The sequence below is a fragment of the Ictidomys tridecemlineatus genome, chromosome 4 (assembly GCF_052094955.1).
Source record: "Ictidomys tridecemlineatus isolate mIctTri1 chromosome 4, mIctTri1.hap1, whole genome shotgun sequence".
In the NCBI taxonomy this organism is placed as follows: Eukaryota; Metazoa; Chordata; class Mammalia; order Rodentia; family Sciuridae; genus Ictidomys; species Ictidomys tridecemlineatus.
The window spans coordinates 30,187,265-30,211,467 of NC_135480.1; the positions used below are offsets into that span (position 1 = coordinate 30,187,265).

The 24,203-nt window shown below is 38.6% G+C and overlaps 1 protein-coding gene across 1 annotated transcript in view; it reads right to left on the reverse strand.

Annotated features, from left to right (window-relative positions):
* Positions 1-1,418: 1,418 nt before the first annotated feature.
* Cat (catalase) overlaps positions 1,419-24,203 on the reverse strand; it is a 36,135-nt gene continuing 13,350 nt past the window's right edge. Inside the window, exons 6-13 of the mRNA XM_005327419.5 lie at positions 23,625-23,750; positions 20,967-21,158; positions 20,349-20,501; positions 16,445-16,583; positions 13,501-13,631; positions 4,850-4,957; positions 2,465-2,548; positions 1,419-2,147 (exon numbers count right to left, since the gene is read on the reverse strand). Of these exons, the coding sequence (XP_005327476.1) occupies positions 2,082-2,147; positions 2,465-2,548; positions 4,850-4,957; positions 13,501-13,631; positions 16,445-16,583; positions 20,349-20,501; positions 20,967-21,158; positions 23,625-23,750 (999 nt within the window). The 3' untranslated portion in view covers positions 1,419-2,081. The remainder of the gene's footprint in view (positions 2,148-2,464; positions 2,549-4,849; positions 4,958-13,500; positions 13,632-16,444; positions 16,584-20,348; positions 20,502-20,966; positions 21,159-23,624; positions 23,751-24,203) is intronic.

Sequence of the window (24,203 nt, forward strand, 5' to 3'; positions counted from 1 at the left end):
CACGTAAGAGGAACATAATCAGAGAGTTAACCTTATCAATATTTAACTTTGAAAATCACAATAAGAGGCTTCCAGAGCAAAATCGGGGACACTTTCAAGTGTCTGGTATTTACATACAGAAAACATGTTAGATACGTGTGGTTTTAATTACTTATTTTTAGATTACGAAAAAAATCTAAAACTAAGAGCTCTATGTCTTGATGCATATCATCAATTTTCAAATAACCTCCCTCCTATTATTGAATGATATTTATTTGTATGGGCTTAACTTAAAGATCTAACACTAGACAGAGATGACAGTAGTGAAGCTGTGCTAACAATATCCACCATTTGGTGCAAATGGATGGATTTACTTTCTACATCTAGAAATAGAACAGTATCAAAGCATACTTAAATGCAGGAGGAGTTTAGACAGGAGAGTTTGACAGTAGAGAAAGACGTTTGTGCTAAAACCTGAGTTTGTATCTATCTACTAGTGGTATAATGCTTTTCTGAAGTCCAAATCTCAAGAAGCTCCTAAGTACAAACTGGTTTTGAAGATGAAAGGAATAGGGATTTTCAAGAAAAATGGGTTTCATTTAGTATTTAGAATTTACCTTTAAAATCTTCCATGTGATGGGGGGAAAAAAAGGGGAGAGAATTGAACAACAGCAGAGGAGGTAGAGAGGGATGTTGGGAGGGGAGGGGAGGGGAGGGGGGATAGTAGGGGATAGGAAAGGTAGCAGAATACAACAGTCACTAATATGCCATTATGTAAAAATGTGAGTATGTAACAGAAGTGAGTCTGTATTATGTATTTGGGGAGTTCAAAACCCAATTGAGTCGAATGTATGAAAGATGATATGTCTTGAGCTCTGTAATGTTTTGAACAACCAATAAAAAAAAAAAATCTTCCATGTGATTTAGAAGCATAAGGCAAATGTGAGTTTAAAGAAAAGGATAACTAAAAGTTCTGTGCCCCTATTTTTTAAACCTATAAAAAGTAAGTGAGCTAACAAAAGCAAGAGATCTAAGTATGATTTCAAAAGTCAGAATATTTGCTATTTTCTCACTGTTCCCGAAGGTTGCTTTAAGACTATGAATTTTTAAAAATAACACAGTGTCCTCAAGATATTGGTACTTTCATTTTTAAGGGTAAGCATCTGAAGACAGATGATGTCTGGTGTCGTTTTTCAAGTTATATATATAGTCAAAAGAAATCAAGGCGGGCATGGTGCTGCATGCCTGTAACCCCAGCAACTCAGGAGGCTGAGGCAGGAGGATAGAAAATTCAAAGCTAGCCTCAGTAACAGTGAGGTACTTAGCAACTCAGTGAGACCCTGCTCTAAATAAAATACAAAATAGGGCTGGGGATGGGGCTTAATGTGAGTTCAATCTCCAGTATCTCCCCCCAAAAAGAAAAAGAAATCAAATACTACTTCTTCTATTCTTAGAGATTATTTTATTGTAAAAATGTAAGCAATTACAAATCAGCTTGTTGCAAAATCAACACTGTATTAGCATAAACACAATCCAAGTGAAAACTGGAATCTGGTCAATTACAGGCATTACACATCAAGCTGCGATGGCACTACTATTCTCTGAAGACACTGATGCAGTAAGGGTAGTTTTCCTATGAGAATCTTAGAAAAATAAAAATTTGAGTGGATCATCTTTATATTTTCTTTTTATATAATTATAGCCACGTTTTTATTAATAGGCCATAAGGTGATATGTAAACATACTTATTTCACCAAGATTTTTCTTATCAAATAAAATCATATTTCTACCTAGAAATTTTCTTCTAGTCATTTTAAATGAATAATCCAACCAACTATCGAATGCAAATACATGTTTCTTTTACATGATTGTTAAGCCTTAACTTTATTCTCTCCTAAGGAAGCAGCATTAAAAGTTACTGTTACATTATTTGCTATAGAAACCTTAAAATTTTCATTTTAAAAACATTAACTTTCATTCACACATTAGCACAGGAGAATCTTCACCCAGCGATGAGTGGGTTGCAGACGTGAACATCATGAAGTGAACAACATTCACTTCACAGACGCAGAGTTCCTTGCAGAAGGAGGAGGCCCGAAGTCTCACAGGTTAGCTTTCTCCCTTGCAGCCAAGTGAGACCCGGCCTGCACAAAGGTGTGGATCGCGTTCTGTTTTAAAAGAACAAGTGCATCAGGCTAATTAACTCACAGGCAACTACTGGTATCTTCTTTCACTTGTACCCGAATGAAAATAGTACTCCAGAATTCATTCATTTTAAACTTCCATTGTCTAGAGCTAAAAATGAAGAGTATGGTTTTGCAAGTAATTGCTTTATTTCTCAATTGAATTTCTGAAAAGCTGCTTGAGAAATCTATTAGTTGCAAGAAACAGACCCTGGAGGGAATAATGTTCAGTGGAAGGAAACCAAGCTGTGTCTAACTAACCCATGCTCACATCCCATGAGAGCCGGGCTGCCCGCGCTCACCTTAGGCTTCTCAGTGTTGTATTTGTCCAAAAGAGCCTGGATGCGGGCCCCATAGTCAGGGTGGACATCACAGAAGTTCTTGACCTAGAACCAAATGAAAATAAGTGTAAGCAGCACCTACACCCTTACCATGCCCCCTGGCATCTCTGTTTTCCAGTGTATTTTTAGTAGAGGAGGGAGAACATCCCAGCAGGAAGCAGCACCACAACTCAGGTCTGGGAGTGGGCCTTGAGGGTCCAGTAACAACTCCGCTATATACTGACTAAGCAATCTTGTGTCAGTCACTTAACGTACCTGAGCTTCAGTGTCCCCCTCCCAAAATGCACAAAATAATTTCACCTATGTAACATCATAAAAATCAAGTATTTGGTCTTTGTCCTATGATCCTGGCACAGAGCTCCTGAAACCCTTGGAACTGTCTTCTGTGTGAGCCTGAGATGACTCGTGGGGGGTCCTAGAGAGCTTCAGGATGGAGCTAGTGCCAGAAAGACCAAGTGTGCGATCAGAAGGTCGCACCCGTCCATCCCTGAGCCTCCAGGAGGGGAGTGGAGCTAGAGATTGTGTTCAGTCTCCAGGGCCAACCATTTCATCCCCCAAGCCTATGCAATGAAACCTCCATAAACCTCTAAATGACAGGGGTCAGGAGCTTCTGGATGGGAGGACACAGTGAGTTGTAGGAAGGTAGCACCCCCAGAGAGGCCAGGGAGCTCCAGGCCCTGCCCGCACACCCTGCCCACTGCATCACCTCCACTTGGCTGTTCCTGAGTTGTAGCCTTTGTACAAATGGGTAAGTAAAGTAAAGCTCTTTCCTGAGTTCTGTGAGTCATTCTAGCAAATTACCAAACCCAAAGAAGAACCATGGGAACCCCTGGATCTGTAGTCAGAATATGCAGAAGGCGGGTAGTGGGACACTGCATTGGGCAGTCTTGTGGGGCCGACCCTCTAAGCTGTGGGTTCTGACACTTACTCAGATACTGACAGGTGCTATTAGGATTGAACTGAGTTGTGGGACACCCAGTTACTGTCAGAGAAGCAGAGAGCTGCTTATCGTTGGGAGAAAACACACACAGAACCAACCGCATAGAATATTATAAGAAGAACACACAAGAGATGAGTGGCATTTGCTACATGCAGAGAGCTGAACTCAAAGTTCTCAACTATTATTAGCAACTGTGTGAAGCACTGCCTGAGTTCACAGTGAAGTGTATGGAGACACTGGCATCCACCAGGAAAGCCCACATACTTCGGGCAGGAATTCCTGACTGCAGGCTAAGCCCAGAACGTGGAAGGAGAAGGGGGGACATCAGGACATGTGACAAAAGACTGCCAAGGATGCAAGCCCAGTTCTGCTACTTATAAGTTATCTTATCCACTCTCACCAGAAAAATGAGATAAAACCTGCTCTTCCAGGTTCCAGAGCAACCATCTGGTTCTCTGCAGGTTCCTGAACCCAAGCCTTCAACATCCCACACAGCTACCCTATGAACAGAAAAGCAGCAGCACAAGGAAATGGTAGGACTCTTAGATTTACAAGATGCTTGTCCCTGTGACAGGCCAGGAAACCAGAAGTAAGAGAGCTTGAGAGCTCCGTGAGCAGCCAGCAGAAAGACCCTCTCCCCAAGTCAAAAGGTCGGCCTTCCTTCTGGAAGTCTCCCAGTTCTCACCCCAGAAAACAGGCAAGTGTCCAGCTTACATCTGAAAGAGGGTCAAGGTGTCATGACATCAAGCCTTTAGGCAGGTGTCAAACCACAAATATGTAAGCTGTATTTCTTATCATCCAAAACCTAAGGAAATGGTAGTAGGAGCATCAGACATTGACTTGTATTTACTATCCTGCACAGAAGTTGGTAGCAGTTAAATTAAATAGCACAGGAAAGAATTCATCCTGAACTCAATTAAAATTATTACACACTGGAAAAAGGCTAAGGATCAGCAGATATGTCATTCCAGATAAAATGAGACTAGAAAATAATCAAAGATTCATTGAGGATTATTACTTTAAAAAAAAAAAATATTATTACTTAGGCTCAATTTAAGTAGGAGAGACATGCTCTTTCAGTATATTAGACAAAGGGAAATGAGGGGAAGGTAGGGGGATAGCAAAAGGAAAGTCAGTGGAATGAATCTGACATAATTTCCCTATGTACATATATGAATACACCACAGTGAATACCGCCATTGTGTACATCCACAAGAATAGGGTCCTAATTAGAATAAGATATATTCCAGGCTTTTATATTATATCAAATGCATTCTACTTCATGTATAACTAAGAAACAATTAAAAAAAAGAAAAAACGATACTTCTTTTAAAGTTCTCCCACATCGCTGCACTACCTCCATCAGCCAGAAGATGTCACCCTTCAGCTTACAAAGATTGACTCACCGCTTTCCTCTGGATGAAGAGTTGTGCGTCCTTGAGATGGCCAGCAATGTTTTCACACAGGCGTTTCCTCTCCTCTTCATTCAGCACTTTTGTATAGAATTCCCTCACCTGCTCAGCAAAAAGAAGGCACAAAGAATCAAACAACCAATTTATCTCTCTCTCTCTCTCTCTCTCTCTCTCTCTCTCTGACACACACACACACACACACACAAAACACATCCAAAATGCTACTTTTGAAAAATACCATTTTTAAAATTTAAGGATAATATAAAATAATTGGAACTGCCATTTGTGTTTTCTTGTGTTTTAAGCAAGACAGGAGGGACTCATTTCCTAATAGCTCATGAGTGTTTTTTAATAATGTTCTTCATAGTCAATGCTTATAAACATTCTATAAATACAAGGCCTACAAATACACCACATTTTAATATCAATAAGTCGAAAATGTGCAAGTTGTCTCTGAATGTAAATGTAACATAATACAATCTTTGTTCAATTTTCCCAGAACCATGAGAAGAAAAAACTAATTCATTTAAATAGTATATCAGTGCTTACATTGGCAAGACAGATATTGATAGTGATATTTTGCTTAGACTGCTGAATTTACTACTATAGCAAATGCTGATAGATTAACATCTATGAATTCTAGTAATCTCTGCTTGATCCTAAAATCAACCATTTCTAGGTTGTAGCTATGATTTTATTCTAACATTTCATTCATTCATTCATTCATTCATTCAACAAGTATCTGTTAAGTATGATTAATGTGACAGACTCAGCTCTGCACAATGTTTTGTTAATGTTTATAAAATTCAATAATATCCAATTATGCAGTTATAAAATTCATAAAATCTTGAGATATATATCATTTTTCAAAGTAATCAAATATTTACATATACTCTTAAATTTGAGGAAAGTAAGGGGCTGGGGTTATAGCTCAGGGATAGAGCATTTGCCTAGTATGTGCAAAGCCTGGCTTCAATTCTCAATACAAAAAAAAATTTTTTTTGAGGAAAATATAAATCTAATAACAAAGTTTAAAAAATCAGACTTCAATGAAAGATGATATATATATCATGAGCTTTGTAATGTTTTGAACAACCAATAAAAAAAATCAGACTTCAACAAAATCTAATTAAAGTACTGCACCCTGGGAATTTCCTCAGACATAGTTCCAATTAACTAATTTTTTCTTTAACTATATCTAACATTTTTTATAAACATCCACTGGGATTCAATATCTGTTGAATTTTTATTTTGAAGATTATTTGTTTCTAGAAATTTCTATTTGGTTCTTTTTCAAATCTACCTGGCATTCTTTGATTTTTCTTACATTCTAATTTTCTCTTATAGATTAATTCTTGTATCTCCTTAAATATGTGTACATGCTTATTTTAAAAGCACTTTCAGATTATCAGGTGTATGATTCTTCCATCAGCAATTTCTCAGGCCACTGGATTTCATTGTATGTATTGCAGTTTTCCCGTGACTCATATTCAACAGGAATTATCTTCTATGTAAGTACCAAATGTGTCCCATCTGTGAAGATATCTTCATGTGGTGATTTTCTCATCCTCTCTGCGAAGCCCAAAAGGGCTCACTGATTTACTTGTTTCTTAGTACACAGCTTCCATGTGGCTCTAGATGGGACCAGAATGTAGATACCTCACTTGAGAACAGGAGAGGGCAAGAACTCCCAATTTCTCAGGATTGAAGAAATTGATTCCATTTACAACTCACATGCTTCCAAGTTGCATCTTCAGTTTGAATGGTGGGGTGCTCTTTCCTGGTCTTTACCAATTCTAGCTCCCTACAACACGTGAAGCCTGAAGCCTTACTTCTAACCTTTGGTTTGTTTGTTTTTATGTAGTGCTGGGAATCAATCCAGGCATGCTAGGTGCCCCACCACTGAGCCATAACCCCAGTTCTCACTCCTAACCCTTTGGAGGCATAAAATCTTCATAAGGGGCAAATCAGGTCTAGTTACCTCCATGAGACTTCAATGATCACTCACTAATTCCATTTTCATTTCTGGGCCTTAAAGATAGTGTACAGGTAATATGTCTTAATTATAATAATTAGCTGAGCTGCATTATTCTTTTAAAAAAAAATTTGACCTAGCATTTCTGTGTGAGAAGAAAAAGAAAACTCTACTGTGTCACCTCAATCTACCATCTTGGACTAAGAAAGGAATTAATTACTACATTTTCAGTGGTGCACTACAGCCAGCTTGTCATAAAAGTACATTATCATGATTTCAGGAATTCTTTTAAAAAGTTATTAAATATGCTTTTGTAAAATTTAAATCCTATCAGTTTAAAACTGAAATAACAGTAAAGATGAAAGAAATACTCAAAACACATCACTTTATAATTAAGACATATTACCTGTGGTTTTAAGATTGCTTATATCTGTACTATCTCTCTGGTGGAAACAGTATGTAACAGTGATATTAAGCATCACTTCCCAAAGCCATAGGTTCAAGGATATCATTTGGGCAGCTTAAAATCTGCCTTTCTGGGGTTGTAGCTCAGTAGAGCGATTACCTCCCATTTGTAAGGCACTGGGTTCGATCCTCAGTACCACATAAAAATGAATTTTAAAAAAATAATGATATTGTGTTCATCTACAGCTAAAATTTTTTTTTAAAAAAAAAAACATCTGCCTTGGGGAATAGCCCCACCCTGAAAATTGATGAACATTACAAACCACAACTTTCTCCCCCAGAGAGTCAAGAGTTAAGTATTTGTCAACACATGACTAAATAAAACCCCCACAAAATATTTATTCTTCTAGAGATTTGATCAATCTCCAGTTTTTAGAAGCAAATAAAAAAGTACCCACATGTGTGTACAAAGATAAACAGCACACCTATTTCAGCATGTGGCCTAACTAGACTACATCACAAATAGCATGAACAGGAAGACTCTTCACCCAACCCTAGCTTCTGTCTTCACTACTGTTCAAATAAAGGCAGTTAACTTTGAAGAAGTTCAACTGGAGGACTCTCCTGTGCTCTGACTTGCATGTTCTCAAGTCTGGCTAACAACCACTACCCTACAACTTAGTTGCTCACTGCAGAGGGACATGGACTGTTCTATCATCAATAAATAAAGGATCTGAAACCACTCCATCAGCTCCACATGTTAACCATTGACCCTTTGTGGCAGGACCAAATTCCTTTTTTTATTAAAAAAAAAAAAAGTGTCATAGTTACCAGTCAATGCAAAGTAAGAGATTTTTTTTCTTTAATAACCTTTTTAATTTAAGTGAAACATACGTGGCAGTAAAGAGCATCAATCATAAGTGTAAAGATCAATGTTTCAGTGAACACAACTGTGTAGCGACCACCCAAATAAAGATGAAATAATACCCACATCTCAGAAATCCCCTTTCTCCTACCTAAAGGCAATTCATTTTCACTTCTAATAGTATAAATGTGTTCGGGCTTTGTTTTTTGAAATGTAATCATACAGCCTATATTCTTATTTGGCCTTTTTGCTCAAAGTCATGTTTGTACAAATTCAACTGTATTGTTGGTTTATTGCAATAGTTTATAAATTTCCATTACTATACATTGTGAGAATATACTGTTGCTTACTTTTCCATTCTTTCATTAAATGAACATTTGGATAGCATGAACAGTCTTATAAATGTCTTCAAATGATCGTGTATATATAGCTTTCTATTGGGTATCAACTGAAGAGTGGGTCTGCTGGGTCAAAAGGCAAGCATATGTTCAGCTACAACAGATATTGTCAAACAACCTTCCAAAACAGCTGAACTAGGCTAAACTCACGTCAGAGTTATTCTTGTTCTCACAACACTTGATAGGGCAATCTTTTTAATTCTAGCTATTTTGGTACAAGTGTAGCAGTGTTTCTTTTTAATTCTAGCTATTTTGGTACAAGTGTAGCAGTGTTTCTTAGTTGGCATTTTAATGATGATTATTGAAGGAAACCACCTTTTTTCAACCATTTGGATATCTACCTGGTGATGTGCCTATTGGACTGCTCATTTTTCTATCCAGTAGACTTTTTCAGATTGCTCTGTAGGAGATCCTCATATATTCTGTATATAACTCATTTGTTAGATGAATTGCAAATACATCTTCCCCATTCTGTAATTTTTCTTTTCAATTTCTAAATGATGTCTCATAGAGCTGGGGATATGGCTCACTGGTAGAGTACTTGCCTAGCATGCATGAGCCCCTGGGTTCAATCCCCAGGACTGTGTGTGTGTAGTATGTATATGTATGTATGTGTGTGTGTGTGTGTGTGTGTGTGTGTGTGTGTGTGTGTGTGTATATATATATAGTCTCATGATAAAGAGTTCTCTTTCCTCATGAGCTAGTGTTATTATCTACTGCCCTAATCACTAATCTTCTCTTCAGCTGTTAATTTCCTTTTAAATTCATCTACTATGTTATTATTTTAAGTTGTTGCGATTTCTAGTTCAGTATGTCTATTTAATTTTTTATAGATTAAAATTATAATATTCCCCTTATTGTCATCTATTTTCTTGAAAACATTAATCATGGTTATTCTAAAACCTGCATCTTACAATTCCATTATCTGCATCTCCAGTATGTTTGTTTGTACTGTCAGTTTTTGTTTTTTTCTTCATATCTCTTGATTTTTCAGTCATAAAGTCTTATGTGTTAGGTGTACCTTATTATTACTGAATTGACATTTATACGTGAAAAGATCTAGATATGATCTGAGGTTCTATTATCTGCCAAAGAAGATTTATGTCTGCTTCGGGGAAGCATTAGAATGGAGAAGATCACCTGTGATATTACAGCATGTACATTTGGTTTAGGGCCATGGTTCCTGGCTCAGAACTTCCTCCCCAAAGTAGGCCATAGAAAATAGTATTTTTCTTCCCTGAGGAGGTCATATCTTCCCTTGTCTCTCTGTGTTGGAGTTGCCATAAAGAAATTCTCTATTCTTGTCTGACAGTAGATCATAACACACTCCTCATTCCAGAAAGTCCCATAAACAGAAGGGAGAATTTCTGCACAGAGGCCAAGCAGAAACTGAACAGATCTTGCTGGGTTTCCCTACTCAGTCTAGGAGCAGTAGCATTAGATATGCAATAAAATAAAATTAAATTTAAAAAAACAGGGTTCCCAGGGCTTCCAGATAGCTGAACATGAGGTTCTTCTTGGAGGGTGTACTGTCAGAGAGGGCATAGAAGCACTGTGCCCTTCTCTCATACCCTGCCCTATGCAGCTCTTCATCTGTATATTCTGTAGTATCCTTAATAATAGAGCTGTAAACATATTTCCCCAAGTCCTGTGAACCACTCAAGCAAATTAACTGAACCAAACCTGAGGAGAGGGTTGTGGGAACCCTAATTTATATCTCTATAGTGAGAAGCACAGGCAAAAAAAAAAAAAAAAAACCTTGAGGCTTGAGATGAGCATTAGGGGTGAGGGAGAGCAGTCTCAGGGACAGAGCCCTCAACCTGTGGGATCTGACACTCTAGGTAATGTGAGAAATGAATTAGATTAGGAGACACTCAGTGTTATGGCTTGGTTATGAAGTCCCCCCCGACAAGGAAATTCCTATTGAAGGCTTGTTCCCCAATGCAGCAACGTTCAGAGGTGGGATTTGGAATAGTGATGGGCCTCTCACCTCATCAAGGATTAATCCACTGATGGATTAATAATTTGATGGCATTATGGGAGTTGGTAGATATTTTAGAAGTCAGGGCCTAGTTGGAGGATGTTGATCATTTGGTAGTGTCCTGCTTTGTTTTGTTTTCCTCTTCTTCCTCTTCCTCCCCTTCCCTCGTCCCTCCCCTCCCCCTCTCCCTCCCCCTCTCCCTCCTCTTTTCCCTCCCCCTTTCCCTCTCCCTTTTCCTCTCCTTCCTGCCCTCTAGTAGCTGAGCAGCTCTTCTCTGCCATGACATTCTATACCTCAGGACCAAAGCAATGAAGCTGCTGACCATGGACCGAAATCTTTGAAACTGTGAGCCGAAATAAATCTTTCCTCCTTTAAGTCATTTTTCTCAGGGTATTTTTCACAACATTGAAAATCTGACTAATACACCCAGCTAGTGTCCACTATAGACTGGACCACTTGCTTGCTGGTGGCAAGAAATCCCCACGCCTTTCAAGGTCACAGAAGTCTATGTCGATTGTGGTGGCGTTCCGACACATCCTGTCTGAGACTGAGCTGATGCACAGCTGCGTTTCAGCTCCTGGGAGAACAAGTTTATTTCAGGTTTGCCCTTCTTCCTAGGCATGGCCCTTCAGGGTTCCAGCTGGAGCCTGGGGTGGAACCTCTGGTTCTCCTCCTCAGCAGACCCTGGGCTGCAGGCCCATGAAACTGCTATGAACTCCACCGGCATTCTGACCCATTCTTGCAAGACATTAATAAATGCTTTATGAGGAGAGGACAAGAAACTTCAGGCTTACCTGGCACCTTCTTTTTCCTGCACTTCCTTCTCTCTGACATCTTGATCCCTTAAATCCTTGCTTCATTAACTCTCCAAAACCTTGAACCACATGCTTTCTATATTTTCCCTAGCATTCCAATGTTCTCCATAAGTGGATAGGTCTGCCAGAGCCAGAGTAGGAGTCCACGTGAATCATTTTTAACAGAATAAATCTGAATCTTCTTTATTTCCCATATGACTTATCATTATATAATCATGTTATAAATCTATAATAATAGTAGCATGACTGCTTAGAAATGTGCATACTAAATGGTCATAAGAAGATCTCTCAATATACCAAGGATCACACGGTAAATTTTAAGGTGCAAACAGTAGCCTCATTATTAATTTATTCAAGAGTTGTATGATGCATATTGTACCTATATTGACCCAGCACAGGCAAATTTCTTTGCAAGACAGGGAGTATGCAGCAATATACTTAGTAACACTGCATCACTAAAAATATAAAAGTTTTATAGGAGCTATTTTAAATTAAACATGGTTTATATCTTAAAATAATGTTTACACACACACACACACACACACACTCACATACATGCAAATGTCTTTCAAATATATCCTCCCAGTGAATTAATTCGTATATTTAAGTATATCTTACTTGGAATCTACATTCTCATATTGAGAAACTAGAAATAGGTTCCAACCCAATTTAAATACTAAGTTTAACATAAATGACCTGTATAGAACTCTAGAACAACTACATTTTTTAACTTTATTCTTGTGAGTGTGGTGTAAGTTGCACTGAACACATGACTGGCATGGAGCTGCCCATGCATAAGTCCCTCACAGCAGCTACTGAAAGTCCCCTTAGGGTAGCCATAGGTGATTGGAAACAGGATGAGCACCTGACCTGCGGCAGTCAACTACAGGATGACCAGAGACCAATGACACAGAAGCCAGGGTGAAAAGATTAGCTGAGTCCATCTGATTCTCTCTCTCTAGAATCTAACACAGAAGTATTAAGAGGAGTAGAAGGTGCTTCCTCACACTCACAAACACACACAAAAAGGGCAGAGAAAAGAATAAAAAAAGACAATGCTACATGTAACATTTGAAAGGCTCTGAGAAGGGCCTGGCAGTGGGGAAGGGGTTATTTAACAGATTACGGATCTGAAACTCACAACATTAAGAAACAGAGCTTTTGTGACAATATTGAGGATCACACCATTGCAAACCTTGGAGTTGTGGCACACTGCCTTCCTATGCTCACCAATAGTCACAGGAGGAACAACAACATACCTCTCACTTGGTTGCTATGTAGACTTGTTGCTTCTAGTAATATCATTACTTAAAAACTAACTTGAAGAAAATGCAATAGTTGGTTTAAACTGGCTTCAAGCAGTATAAAAAGATATTGGCCAGGATTATCACCCAAAATAGAAATGATAAATGATAGAAATATTCATATTTTAAAACAACAATTAAGTCAATCAAAGGAACAGGAAAAACATCTAAGTAGATTTGATGGTGCTTAAGCTGTACTTGCTCATTTCTTAGATTTCTGTGAAAACACATTTTCCCAGCAGCCCCAGCTATATCTCTTCAATAAGACTTAGGGGAAGGGGAGGGGAGGGGAGGGGGGATAGTAGGGGATAGGAAAGGTAGCAGAATACAACAGTCACTAATATGCCATTATGTAAAAATGTGAGTGTGTAACAGATGTGATTCTGCAATCTGTATTTGGGGTAGAAATGGGAGTTCAAAACCCAATTGAGTCAAATGTATGAAAGATGATATATCATGAGCTCTGTAATGTTTTGAACAATCAATAAAAAATAAAAAAAAAAAGACTTAGGGGAGGGGCTGGGGTTGTGGCTCAAGCGGTAGTGCGCTTGCCTGGCATATATGCAACCCGGGTTCAATCCTCAGCAGCACATATAAACAAAGATGTTGTGTCTGCCGAAAACTAAAAAAAATAAATATTAAAAATTCTCTCTCTCTCTCTCTCTATAAAAAAAAAAAAAAAAGACTTAAGGGAACTGAGATGAGTCTCCATACCTTGAACGGAAAGAGCACGGTAATACAACTATTCAACCCCTTCCAATAAAGATCATGGGTTCCTATTAGAGATAAGTCTTCTCTGAATTCAATTTAAGAAGTTAGACACTTTAAGAGAGGGGGGAAAGAGGCAGACATCAACAGGGAGAATAAGCAAGTGACCTCCACGGCAGACAAGGAACCATTACCTGAGTGACATTGTCCTCATTGGCACTGTTGAAACGCTTCACATCTGCAGAGGCCTGTGAGCCGTGCTCCAGGGCTGAGGGCTGCTGTTCCGGAGCACAAAAGCTGTTGGGATAGTAATTTGGAGCACCACCTTTAAAGGAAAACAAGACTCATTAGCAATATGAAGACGGAAACCAGTAGGCAAGCAATTAATATTCAAGGAAAAAAATTCAAGTGGTAATCAAATACACATATACACACACGTGCAATTTTTCACTTCTCAGACTTGGCTGCAGGCAGGGCTAAGAGTCTTAGAGAAGGCTTCGTCTTCTCAATGCTCATATGGGCTGCCTCAGCCTGAGTGAACAGAGACCTCCAAGTCCATTTCAACCTGTCAACAGTTCTCAGCTATGTAGTCTCCTGATGCTCACCCGCACAAGCATAAGTTTTCAAAGATTTGATGATCACTACTGAGACTAGACTCATAGACACATTTCAAATCGAAGAGTTTTATTTGGACTTGGGTTCCACTTGAACACTGAATCACAGAACTCTTAGGAATAACTTGAAAGTTCTAGCCCTGTTCCTTCCATCCACAGACCAGTTATGGAGCTCTGAGATGCTAAGGGACTGTGCAGGTCACCCAGGAATGAGTCAGCAGGCGATGTGGGCGAGAGCTCTGGGCTTCTCATCTTCCTGCACAGCCTATTTATTATATCTGGCCATTACCAAACTCTATTCCACTGTCCTTAAATGTTTTTAAAATTCTCACATTATCTCTCTTTTACTATGATGTCTTTGATTCTAGCTTTACTTTCACATTCCTCCATAGACTAGTAAAAAAGATATTTTTAAAAATTTTATATTTGTAGTGTGTCAGCATTCATTTATCTGGACTTTACAGAAAGAAATAGTGACAAATATAATCACAATATTTTCTATGACACAGGCTTTTTTTTCCCATTCTGGCATACTTGGTTTCCAAATGACACTCTGCCTCAGCTGAGACCTGTGGAAGCTGACTTATCTGGGCCCACATTGCCTAAATAGAAACTTCAGTGGTTTGCGCAAACCAGCCTGTGGTTGGAATTTTACCTAGCTCGCTGCCAGAGCACATTATCCACAGTGGATAATTAAGAGATGCCTATGCATGATACCAATCAGGGCACCAAGTATCAACAGAGAGAATAAGCAAGTGACCTCCACGGCAGACAAGGAACCATTACCTGAGTGACACATATCGCCATTACGAAGCTCAATTACTAGCTCAAGAAATTTGTCAGCTATGTCTCCAAAACGCTCCAACAATCAGCTACCAGTGTTTTCTGCACTAAGAATTTGATCTTTAACATGATCTTTGAGTAATTTCAAAATTCCATTTCCAAAAAAGCTCTGACCTTTACTCAAAGTGGGAGTTGTCTTTAAAGCACTAACTTGGGAATAATTAAACTCTTTCATGGAACTTTACAAGCACAGCCCACATGCTCTACTTCTAGAATCAGGCAGCATGTCAAATACATCCATACGCAGTTTTTTCCTTAAGAATGCCACTGTAATGGTAAACAAGAATGGTAAACATGAAGTAGTTGTTTATGAGTAAAGTTCAAAAGATACATTGATCTCCGATTGACAGTTTCAACAAAAAAAGGACTGAAGAAAGTGAATGGAAAAAACAACGAACAGAAGAATGAAAACACAGAAGACTACTTGAGGCAATGACACAATCACACCTCTGAGTAAGTTAGGGAACAAAAATACTGCAGCCACCTACTAGAATTAGTTAGGAAGCGTGTAGACTTGTTCCATAAGTGGAAAAGGATTAATAGCCATAGTAAGAGCAAAGCACAAAGTTACATATACAAAATAATCTAAAGTATAAAAAATATTAATAGAAAAGAACAGCAAGAAACACAGTAAAATGCCCAGTCGTGGCCTTGGGATTCTGGGACCATGAAGAGATTTTCTTCTCTTCTGTATTTTCCAAATTTCCTTTAAGGCACATTTGTTTTTATCATAGAAAAATAAATTTTGTTTTTATATAGGCATCTATGACTATAAATATCAATCATCAGCAAAATTTCTGAAGAGATCAATATAAGCAACCTGGTACTGAAACACATATGTCCCAGGTAAGAATTATAACACTAAGATCTATACTAAACTGTGGGACAGTGAGAGAAAAACACTAATCAGGCATTCTGCTTGGCTAACTAGCATAAGTAATTAACAATCCAAGACTGTAAATAGCACCCAAAAAGGAATTAAAAGAAAAAACTCATAAATTTGGTAAATGAACTCCAAAAAACCAAAATGCAGTGGGTTGTCGTCTCGCCAGTTGATCTCACTTCTGTCTAAACAAGGAGTGGCCTAGAAGCACCCAGTGGTTTGCGCAAACCAGCCTGCGGTTGGGATTTTCCCAGCTCACTGCCGGATCCATCCACATGAATTCAACCACATTCCCTCAGCACAGAAAATCCCTTGACTTCTCTGCCTTCCTTTCTCTCCTCCCACTAGCCCATCCTATCCCTTCCAGACCCCAGATGGACCTGCTCCTCCACGGCCTCAACAGAACCATAAAAAAAGGCAGAAGACATCAGGTCTTGGCTTTGCACTGCCAAGGATCTAAGTCCTAGTGATGTGAGGAACCGTCCATTTTGTAACTCCCATATAAGCTTCACTCTAGTACAGCCAAATGGCAAGATCTTTCTCCCTGCCTTCAACTATCAGATGGCCAGCAAAGTAAAATCTGAGGCAGGAACTCTTGACAAAATGCATCAAAGAGATACAGGGGGGAGAGTCCTGGGGAAGTCTGAACCAATAGTGCTGGGCAAGAAATACTTGGTCACTGGCAGCACCTGCGGAGACTGTCACAGCAAAGGAGGTCCTGTGGGGATGGTTTGAAAGCCACTGGTCTGGTGTCCTGCCCTCTGTGCCCTCTGCCCTGGCAGGGGAGCCAAGGCCTACCCTGGTTGTCATGCATGCACATGGGGCCATCACGCTGGTAGTTGGCCACTCGAGCACGGTAGGGGCAGTTCACAGGAATCTGAAGATAGTTGGGTCCCAGGCGGTGGCGGTGAGTGTCAGGATAGGCAAAAAGGCGGCCCTAGGGTAATAAACATGACAGAGACAGTTACTTATGAAATAGGAAGTGGCTATAAATGTCATTGTAACATTTAATGTGAAAAGGACTCTTGTTCATGGTCACCACAAAACTCTGCCTATCACCTCTTCAAAGAGCCAGGGTCTCATTTATGAAGTGAGTTCTCCCTAACCGAACCACCATGTGACCTTAAGGCCACATGGCAACCTATAAACTTCATGTCTGTGCTAAAATAACGCCTCTTTTTCCTCCCAAATGACAAGAAAGTATTCTGTCTTATATTATTTACCATTTCTAAGGAAGTTTAAAATTGTAAAATAAATTTGCTGGAATCTAACTAACCAGAATCTTGAATTAATTCCAAACCTCCTCATTTCCCAACTCTAGAGAAGAAATCAACTGTTTGCTCTTAAAAAGCAGCACATTTCTACAAATCCAACTACATGGAAATTCTTCAAAGAAGCACCTTCCATATTGCATTCTGAATCGTCTCAGGTATGCTGGGAGTTCTGAAACCTTTTAGGTCTAAACAAAGTACTACACAAAGAAAACTGGCTCAAAATTGTCACTCTACAATGTCAAAGGTAACAAATCAAAGATTGATAAATGCTTTGTATGAACCAAGGCAGATAAGCATTTTGACATTTTTTTCATTAAAACTTTATGATCAGTTTTAATATCCAATTTCAATATTGAACTATTCTCATTATTCAAAATTCTACTCTATAAGCAATTTTTCTTTCATTGACTTGATCACTGATCTTGAATCTTAATCAGTATTCTTATATCCCAAATTTGACAAGACAAAAATAAAAGCCAAGTTGAATATTCTATACCAAATCATCCCTACTGGCATGTAGAACCTAGTCCCACAGTTCTGTCCACAAAATGCTCTTGACTGAAAACTCCACTCCCATTGTCATTTTAGATAGTCTAAGATAATGCTCAGATGGCTGGTCATGCAGCCATGACTAAAACCCAGCTACGGTTGAGAAGCTGGTTGCCTCTTTTGGCTCAAGAAGTTGTGCTCCAATTCTTATCAACAGGGTACAAGATACAATCTAGCTATAAGCAACTCCTGAATATAGCCTCTATCACATGAGTTCTGGTTTTCCATCAACCTGCCCCGTCTACGGGTGGAGATCCACAAAGGTTATGAAATGGGCACAGTGAGGCCATACCTGACATCAACTTGAATCTAGGTCTTACTCAAGGCCCTGCCCCTGCGCGCCCTTCCTGAGCCTGGAGGAAAAAGCAGACCAATCCCTTTGCATGCAAGCAACTGGCCCACTTCTCCAACTCCAGCTGGTAAATTGAAGAGTGTGGGAGTAAAGACGCTGCACCTGCACTGTCAGGTACTCTGGGACAGTCTCTCTGGGACTCACATTACACTATTTTGTTCATTTCACAGTGGTCTGGCTTATCATTTTGGATAAAGTCTTAAAATTTGTTAGTAAGGCCTGTGAAAGGTAAATCAGAACACTGTGCATTAACACCCCAACTTCCACTGCCCAAGCTGCAGCCCTCACTGACTCTCATCAGGAGCAATTTCAAAGTCCTCCTAACTAGTTCTCCATTTCCATTCCCTCCTCCAACAATACATCCTACCAAAAGAATCTTCCTAAAGCCCAATCAGATTATATCACTAATCTATTAAAACACCTTAAACTTGTTACCAAATGGCTAAATGAGTACTACAGTTCTTTCTCAACTGCATAGCTCCTAAAGAATTTTGTGGAATAAGAATTCACAACTAAATGACCTGAGAAGTTATGGGAAAAGCTAGGATAGGATCGACAGTCTGATAAAACTTAGAGAAGTTCTTACAAACACTTGAAAAATTCATCAGGAAAAACTAAAGCACACTTAAGTTAAAACATATATACTTGTCTGAACTAAAATGTGGAAATGACATGATTTCCTCTTGTCATCCTTTTTCCCCATAATTTCAACATAATTTCAAATGCCTTATACATGCATTTGCTTTTGTTGTAGAGAATAGGTATTCACTCTTGGTCCTTTTCCCTGGGCCTAGAATTCCATTTATTTCTTCAATGTTCTACTAATCAGGTGACTCAGTGTGCCTGCCTCCAGGTCTCACTGGGATCCCAGGGACCAGTGATTCGTGTGAGAAGACTCAGGTGAACTTTTGTTCCTCAATACTACAGTTATGCAGTCTTAGCTTGGCTATGACAATTTCACACCATGGTGAACCCCATTAGCCCCTCCATCATAGAGTTCAACACTCCTCCAAACCCAGGCAGGAAATCTTTGGGGCCCAGGGTCACACTGCCTTAGCTTCCTCAATTCCTCAGTTTCAATGCAAGCATTTCTACTTATGCACTGTAGTCTGCTCAAATTTCCCTCATTATTCCCAGCTGCCTGCTCCCTCATTCTCTATTTATCACCAAGAGGAGTGATTCTACTTGTTATCTACCAGACCACATTGCTCAAAAAACCAAAGAAACTTTTTGTTTTCCTAGAAGGAACAACTGTCTAAATTTCCACTCAAGCTCTTAAAGTCTCCTCTGACATATACTCAATGAACCAGTCCAAACTCAATTCTTCTCACTCAAGAAAGAATGACAATGTAGCTAAATATACCCCAAATATTCTACCTGTCCTGTCCCATTTACCTTTTGAAAATAAAAATCCTCGCCATTCTTCAAAACCCATCTCCAATGATACCTCATTCCTAAAACTCTGTCACAGACCTCTGATCAGATAACATTTCAGGTTTGGATTCATCATGGCACTCTGCCTTATGTTGTGGTCATCTTGTGTTTTTATATCTGTCAGAGCATCTAGGACAGGGCTATTACACACAATAGAAAAGTACTCAATTTATGTTAGTTAAAAGAAACAAAAACTAAAGCCAAAACATACTTTCTATAAAAGCCCTAGATATCCCTAATGTCATAGCAAAAAGTCAATATTTAAAAAAATTTAAAAACCGGAATCTTAGCTTGTACTCCATGGAGACTGACACCCGCCCTGGAATCAGAACTTACATAACTAGCAACCTTTAGTCACTGTGGTCTGAGCTAGGGTATGATCTTTAACCTCTGTTTTGCTCTCAAAGTCCAAAAACACACACACAAAAAAAATTATTTTCATGTTAATTATTAAGCCAATTATTTTCCTACCGATTTGTGGTCCAAAGTAGAATCTCCATTCTTTGTACTCTTGGAAGAGCATATTGGTAAGTGAAAACGGGCCCTGAATGCCTAGCAACTACTGCAAGACATATCACTGAATTAATCTGCCTTTAATCACTGGCAGTTTAATTCATAAAAATTGTCCCCAGATCTGTCTTTATGGATGAAAAATGCAAACAACACCATGGAATAGGAAATGGATGAACTTATGCTGACTAAGGTGTTCTAATCTAATTATTATTCCCTCCTGGCCATCTCAGGCCAAAACCATGCTTTACCCTACAGATACCTACGGTACTTCTATTATGTTTTTTATTTTTAATTAAGAGACTAAATGTTCACATCTTCACATATGTAGGAACTTTACTAGAGAACTTGGTTTAAAACTGGTTTATTTAGGAATGCCCATCTAAGGATGTTTCAGCCCAATGAGTTCCACAAGGAACTAAGCACCCAGGTTAAAGTTTAAGTAAATGTTCTAATTAATTCCTGATATAAAGATCATGCCAAATCACGTATTGTGTGTGTGTGTGTGTGTGTGTGTGTGCATATGTGTGTGTATTCACAAACAGGACACCTGCCTGAGAACATCTCAATCCACCAAGCTTACCTGAAGCATTTTGTCAGGACTGGCCTCAATGCCAGGTGGCATATTGCTCGGGTCAAAGGCTATCTGTTCAACCTCAGCGAAGTAATTAACTGGATTTCGGTTTAAAACCAGTTTGCCAACGGGGATGAGAGGGTAGTCTTTGTGAGGCCAAACCTGAAAAGAATGTCATGTTCACAATTACCAGACAACCAACGAAAGAGCATTAAAGGTGCCCATGAATATATCAACCTTCAAATATAATCAAGTTGGTGAAAATAATTTTTGACCCAACAAAACATGATAAGAATTTAAGGTGAGAATGTAACTAAAATCTTTAACAACAGTAAGTAGTAAGTATTGGCCCTTTCCCATGGCAAAAATATATCAGATTTCCAAAATTCATTCCCTGCTAATAACAATAAGTGAAGCCCCCTATAGAAACTCCATGCTCTTATCCAACAGAAGTATGGAACTGGGATGTTGGGGGCCTCACCCATAGCAACAAGACCTGAAGTGCTGCCACCACATGTTGTCTATGATGTCCCTGCTACTGTGAACACGCCATTGGGATTTGTGTTGTTTTCTTAATTAGGTAAGAAGAGACTTCAAAAATAAACAACATAATTGTTGCTGACTTACTTTGGTGAGATCAAATGGATTAAATGGGAAAGTTTCTGCCTCTCTGAATGTCATGACCTGGATGTAAAAAGTCCAGGAGGGGTAGTTGCCTTTGGCAATGGCATTGAAAAGGTCCCGGAGGCCATAGTCAGGGTCTTCCTGGGAAAGTCTTGCAGCCTCCTCAACAGGAAGGTTTTTGATGCCCTGGTCAGTCTACAGAAAGAAAAGAATGAGGTCAAACTCAAACTTACTGGTCAAGCTATCAAAACTTAATCAGAATTCCTTGAACAACTGTGAGAAATCCTACTCAAAGACTAAGCTTTCTTTACAATAGTTTTATTGTTTAAGTCTGATACTAGTGAATTTATCAATAAGAAATTCTACTTGATTATCCTGATTCTTTTAAATATCAAGTAAATCCATCCATACATTTTATATTTAACATTATTTCTATATTTCCCTTTAATTCTATATTATTTGAATTTTTCTACTCATGTTACTTTTCTAACCATAAAAAAATCAAAATATATTTTAAAAATAAGCAAAAGATTAATAAAATTAAAGGACTTCCTTTTTTTACATCCTGTAATGTTTTAAATCCCATATTATAACAGCTCAAATAAATTACTGAGATTGTACTTAGCTAGTATCTCTCCAATCCCCACATTCTTCCTGTTTTGTTTTGTTTTAAGAAAATCACAGAATAGTAGTTCACAGAGCTGAAAAGAACAGCTGCTCTGAACTGGTTCTCTAATTATGAATGGGCAAAAGTAATATTCTGACTCTCCAAACAAACCAAAAAAATCGAGGAAGTTAAACTACTTTCACAAGTGCTCTTATTATCATACCACACTGCTCCTACACTGCTCACCAGGATCCTTATTCTAATAGACCCCCAGCAAGCCAAGTGTCCTGGAAAGACTTCCTGAGCAAAAAGCAACTCTGGGAGGCTGCTCTACCTCTACCATAGAAATTTCAACTCTGTTTAGTAAGTGGCAAAGTTTGAACTCTTCTTACTAGTGGTCCAAAAGCCAGGCCACCTTCAGGATTAAAACATGAAGCTCACTATGTGCAGACTACCCAAAGAGCTAATACATTAAACTGTGCAACAATATTGAAATACTCTTATAGCCTCGACTGAATCCCTTGAGCTTAGAAAGGAATCCTCATAGGTCAGAAGAATACAGACTGATGACTCCATGAACACCTCAGCTACCTCAGGATATCTTAATGAGTAGACATGTAAGCAATTCAGTCTTTCTATGGCCAGCAGTATTATCCCAACTTTACAGTGAAAAGAACTGGTGCACAGAGAACTTTTAGTAACATGCCCAAGGTCTCAGTTATGCAGAAAAGTAAAGATTTGAATTCAGGTTAGCCTAACTCCAAAGCTAGGCTGGCTGCCCCACACACAGTCTTTAGTTTGCTCTAAGTGACTCCTTTTGGCATTTACAATTACAATGTATCAACTGCTTCTAGAAACTGTTCCAAGTCATAAATGCAAGAAGAGATTAATGTTTCCGTGTAAGATATACCTACACAATTTGTTTAGATAAAAACTAAGTCAAGATAGAAGAGAAGAGGGCTTTTTGATGTCACTAAAAGGGATACTTCATTGATCAGGAAGCCACTTCCTTCTGCCTATTTTAGCAGTAGTATTTGGAAACAGATAGGCTTCTATTTTTAAAAATAGAAATAGGCTTCTATTTTTAACTAGCTCTCTGGAGTTCATTGGTAATATCACTTATTGTAATAAGTGCCAAGATCATAACTTTAAGTTATTTCAGTTGATTAAGAAGTTCCCCCAAGCTTCTCCAGAAGTAATTTGATCTAAGTATATGAAAGCAAATTTAAAAAAGAAAAGTATTATTTTGTCTTCTGACATTTGTAACTGATTTTACTTTTTTTGCCTTGCTCATAATACAACCTCAATAAATGCTAAATAAATCAATGGATCACATAAAAAATTAGGAGAAATGTTTTTGAGACAATAATATGAGATGCTAGAACTGATGGTGAGATTGATATGTGCACTGATCTGCCTTAATCCTGTTCTGGACCCTAAAAGGGCAATAACTCTGGGCTTGGAAAGGCAGAGCCCCACAACACTTCACTATTTGCTAGGGCTTGATTCCAAACTCCAACAAAGAACTCTCGAGAAGCTGGGATAACCTAGGTAGAAATCTCCTTCTGCCTAGCCTGGAAACCTTAATCATCTCCCTACCTTTGAGTTCAAACCAAAACCTTCTGTCTTCCCACTTCAGAGGAAAATCTTAACATGCACCAGAAACACTAACAGCAGAAACACTAACCCAGAGAGACAGCACAAAATGAGCATTTAAATATATATATATATATCAGAACTTACAGGTAAGAACTTACAGGAGAAGGGGGAAAAAAAAACTTGAACTGTTGACAGTAGTTATGTGCTACCTCTGGCCATGCATAAAGTAGAGATCAAAGAGAGACTACACACAGCTCTAACTGAACAGCATGAATTTACTCATTGGGTGGGGGTCAACACAATATTCACAGTGCTAATCAACTAGACCAATACTTTCTATCCTAGGCAGTGGAAGAAAGGAAGAGGTGAGAGAAGCTCAAATTCCTGCTCAGACTTCAGAAAGAATAAGGAGAGGTGAATAGTAGGAGCCTCTACCTCAAAGGCATCATATATACCTTATAATGGAATTTACAGTAAACTGCCTCTCCATTTGCATTAACCAGCTTGAAAGTATGCGATCCATATCCATTCATGTGCCGATGTCCATCTGGAATCCCGCGATCACTGAACAAGAAAGAAACCTAAGGAAGAGAAGTTAAAGCCTCAAATCTCTCGGTTTAAATCAAAACATCCGATGTTTTTAAGACATTCTTAAGTTTCCAGAACATCCCTTAATGACACAGAACATACCAATCAATATCCCATGGGAAAATACCAGTATTATTTCATTTATAGAAAATAACAAAGAGAAAAGTTTCAAAGCAGGATGATAAACAAATCATTAATGTCATGACTCAGAATTCCATGGAGAGAAGCTAAAAAAAATCTGAAAACTAGCTTAAGCCATTATTCAAAATACATTTTAATAGCAAAATAGTTTAGTATTATTTTCCTCTTTTTTCCTAATGTAGAGCTTCATCTCAGACTAGAGACTTTAATCCTTAGTATTGCTAATTGTCAATTATAATATTTCCAGTTATCTAGCATCAACATTCAAGGCCTATGAATGATGAGAAATAAAATCAGTCATTATA